At 38.3% G+C, this 3222-nt stretch overlaps 1 protein-coding gene across 1 annotated transcript; it reads right to left on the bottom strand.

Annotated features, from left to right (window-relative positions):
- Positions 1-86: 86 nt before the first annotated feature.
- LOC103520234 (tRNA pseudouridine(38/39) synthase) lies at positions 87-2797 on the bottom strand. The gene is made up of 6 exons (XM_026831437.1): positions 2675-2797; positions 2190-2391; positions 1688-1900; positions 1189-1339; positions 700-850; positions 87-407 (listed from the first exon to the last, which is right to left on the bottom strand). The coding sequence occupies exons 2-6, from the start codon at positions 2382-2384 to the stop codon at positions 110-112; spliced, it is 1008 nt and encodes a 335-aa protein (XP_026687238.1). The 5' UTR covers positions 2385-2391; positions 2675-2797; the 3' UTR covers positions 87-109.
- Between the last annotated feature and the right edge of the window lie 425 nt (positions 2798-3222).

The following is a 3222-nucleotide window of genomic DNA, read 5'->3' as shown; positions in this document are numbered from 1 at the left end:
ATAGTAAAAATGACTAAAAAATTTTATGGTTTGATTGATGGAACTGTAACTGCTAAGCTCATAGTGTCCCGAAAGCGAAGAGAGAAGGAAAACAGGATAGGAGAAAGAGTCAGTCGTTCCGAGAACGAACCTCGCCAGTTTCGGATAAAATCCGCCCTGGGCGGGAGAACTCACCTTCAATCAAATGGTTGATATCCAAATCTCCCATGGTACACTTGCTCTCCCTCACTGTATCCTTGATCATTTCTCCCAGCATGGTAGCTTTGATACTCAACAGGGACCAGTCTTCATGTAGGTCTCTCAGCACATGGCTTACTTCTATTTCATCGTAGTGCCAAGTTAGATTGTCGAATTCCGTGTGATACAAATTGAGCGGTTCCCCTCGGACCATCGGATAAACTGGTTTTCTGAAATAGTAATAATAATTAATTTGTCGTATGTATTTTCCTTTTGAAAACTGAAATGATTTCCCCTCTTCTAAAGGTCATATTACCTCGTTTGGTGTGGTAGCGCCTGTACTAAACCATGAGAATTGGGCGGATTTTATCCTGAACGGATAATGTTCGTTCTCGGAACGGCTGGCTTTCTCCTATCCTGTCTTCCTCCTCTTTTCGATTTCGGGACGATAAGACCTTAGCAGTTACAGTTCCCTCTATCAAACCTCTTTAAAATAAAATAATAACAATAATAAAATATTACCTGGGATACTTTTCAATGTCAACTAACTGCTGTATTATCTCCGGCTTCTCGTTTCCCTGACCTACTAGGAATAGAACACTCATTATACACCGGATCTGATGCCATAGGAACCCTTGACTTCGAATGTTGAACTCACAAATGTTGTGGTGACCTGAAAAGGAAAATGGGACCTTTAAAAGAGAATAAAAATAGGATGGTGCAGGAGTTCCCTGATATCTTAATAGTAGTTAATAGTAGGTATTTCAGATGATACTTTTTTATTTATAATACATAAAAATTAAACACGTCCTATTTTGGACTTAAAAAAAAAAAACTTTAAAATTTAAATGGGATACACCACTGGTTCTTTAGTGCTCGAATTCCGCAAAGGCTGTAAGTGGAAACTTGGAAAGCGTTGTTTTTTGCTTTTTTTTCTCAACAGTTTATCAAAAAACTCGAGGTAAAAAAAAAAGACAAAACAAAACTACAAACAATAAAGTTAATACTTACTATCATTGAACTGAACATTCTGCCAGGCTGAGGTGACACCGGCATGAGTAACTAGTCGCCTGAAATTGACCACTCCATTACCTACGTTCATTTTGCATAGATTCCTGAAGTCATGTGTACCCACCAGGTATTGGGCTGCCTTGTGCATTGCCTGAAAGAAAAAAGGGGCGTTATAGCCCGTTCACACTGCACAAATTTTTCCTGAATGGGCTGTTGTGATTTTTTTCTAAAGGTAACCTTAGCGTCCTTGGCTGTTAAAGATAAAGTTCGCCCTGGACATGAATCGAACCCGCGACCAGCGCTTACAAGGTAGACACCAATCTAATTAGGCTGGCTTGATCTGAAAATTTGTGAGCTTTCTAATATGCTTGATATTCTGGGAGATAGGATGGGAGAGAAGCAAAGAAAAAATCGGTAATTATCTACAGAAAAATAGGTAACAACAAAGACAAAATAATGAAAAGATACCTACTTCAAACACTTATCCTAAAACACTTACATCAATATCCAAGCCTGCCTGTGGAAACCAATACTTGTAGTTCCTAAACAAGCAATCGAACCGGGCTGAATATTTCTCAGGCACGGGCGACCATGCTACAACTTTGATGTCCCTGGGTAGATTGTTGTTGAGCATTTTGAGATACGGAAGTTCATTGTCATCACTTTCCTCCCCTGGTGAGGTGAGCTTGCTACGAATTTTCAATGTGACCACCTGTTTTGGAGAAAGAAACAATACTTTTCAAAGGCTTGCCTATTATTAGAGGCAGGAGCTCTTTCACATAACCACTTAATGTAATAATGGTACCTATGTGTTTTTTTTTTTTTTTTTTTTTTTTTTTTTAAGAAGCAACAGAATAGAATAGAATATACCTACCTAGTTTATACTACCAGCATAGGACTGGAAAATTCCTTTACATTACATTTTATGGAAAAATAATTAGCTACCTATTTTTTCTGAATCTTCTTTTATTTGTTAGTATTCTTATCAAACCTTTACCTACCTGACAAAATGCACTAACACCAGAGTCAGTTCGACCACAGCAAGCAAAGCTGGACTTCTCTTTATCTTCAATGAGGCAGGTTTTCTGTAGAGCTTTGAGAAGATGATGTGCTATTGTGTTATCACTGCTAGTTTGAATTTGAAACCCATGATAGTTGAAACCTTGGTATAGGATTTTCAATGCTATTGGTCGCATTTGAACTCTGAAAAATAATAATGATAATAAAATAAAATACTAATAATAATAAACTTAGTTTGAGACTGATTAGATTAAACAATTTGATTTGGGGTGCTTTTTTTTCCTTTTTCTTTACAAGTATAAGTAAGTGCTAAGGTCTTTAGTAATGGAGGCTTTACCCATGCCTAAGTATAGGCAGGTAACTTGACCTCACACAGTCTGAGTGGGGCAGGGAAAAGCCAGCAAAAAGTAATTGCCCAGATGGTAACCGATTTTTATTTTTTACACACACAACATTATACACTTACTTTGTGAAATCAAATTTCTTCTTTGTTGATATTGATTCTGTCACACATTTGTCAGCTTTGGATGTAACTCTGGCTAATTCTTTCTTTAGATTCAAAATTTTCTGGATGAGTTCCTAAAATAATAATAAATAAAGGGTAGGTAACTTCATTCTTTTTTTAGATATTTATGTTTCTATTAGAAAGTGAGTCAGCTCCCATGGCGTAGTGGTCACTGCGGTTGCCTTGTACGTGGGAGACCCAGGTTCAATTCCCAGCAGGGTCAAGAAATTTGTATCATGCAAATGATTGATTCCGTGACTGGCTGTTGCAGGGCCCACTCAGCCTTGTGAGGAAAATGAGTAGCTATGTCATATAAATGCAAAATGATTGATCCCGTGACTGGCTGTTGCGGGGCCCACTCAGCCTCGTGAGGAAAATGAGTAGCTATGACATATAAATGCGTCATGCAAATGGTTGATACCGTGACTGGCTGTTGCGGGGCCCACTCAGCCTCGTGAGGAAAATGAGTAGCTATGACATATAAATGCGCATAGTACCCGGTGGCCAGA

This window comes from Diaphorina citri, unplaced genomic scaffold (genome assembly GCF_000475195.1).
Source record: "Diaphorina citri unplaced genomic scaffold, Diaci psyllid genome assembly version 1.1 scaffold3348, whole genome shotgun sequence".
In the NCBI taxonomy this organism is placed as follows: Eukaryota; Metazoa; Arthropoda; class Insecta; order Hemiptera; family Psyllidae; genus Diaphorina; species Diaphorina citri.
This window is presented reverse-complemented; position numbering and strand designations above follow the sequence as displayed.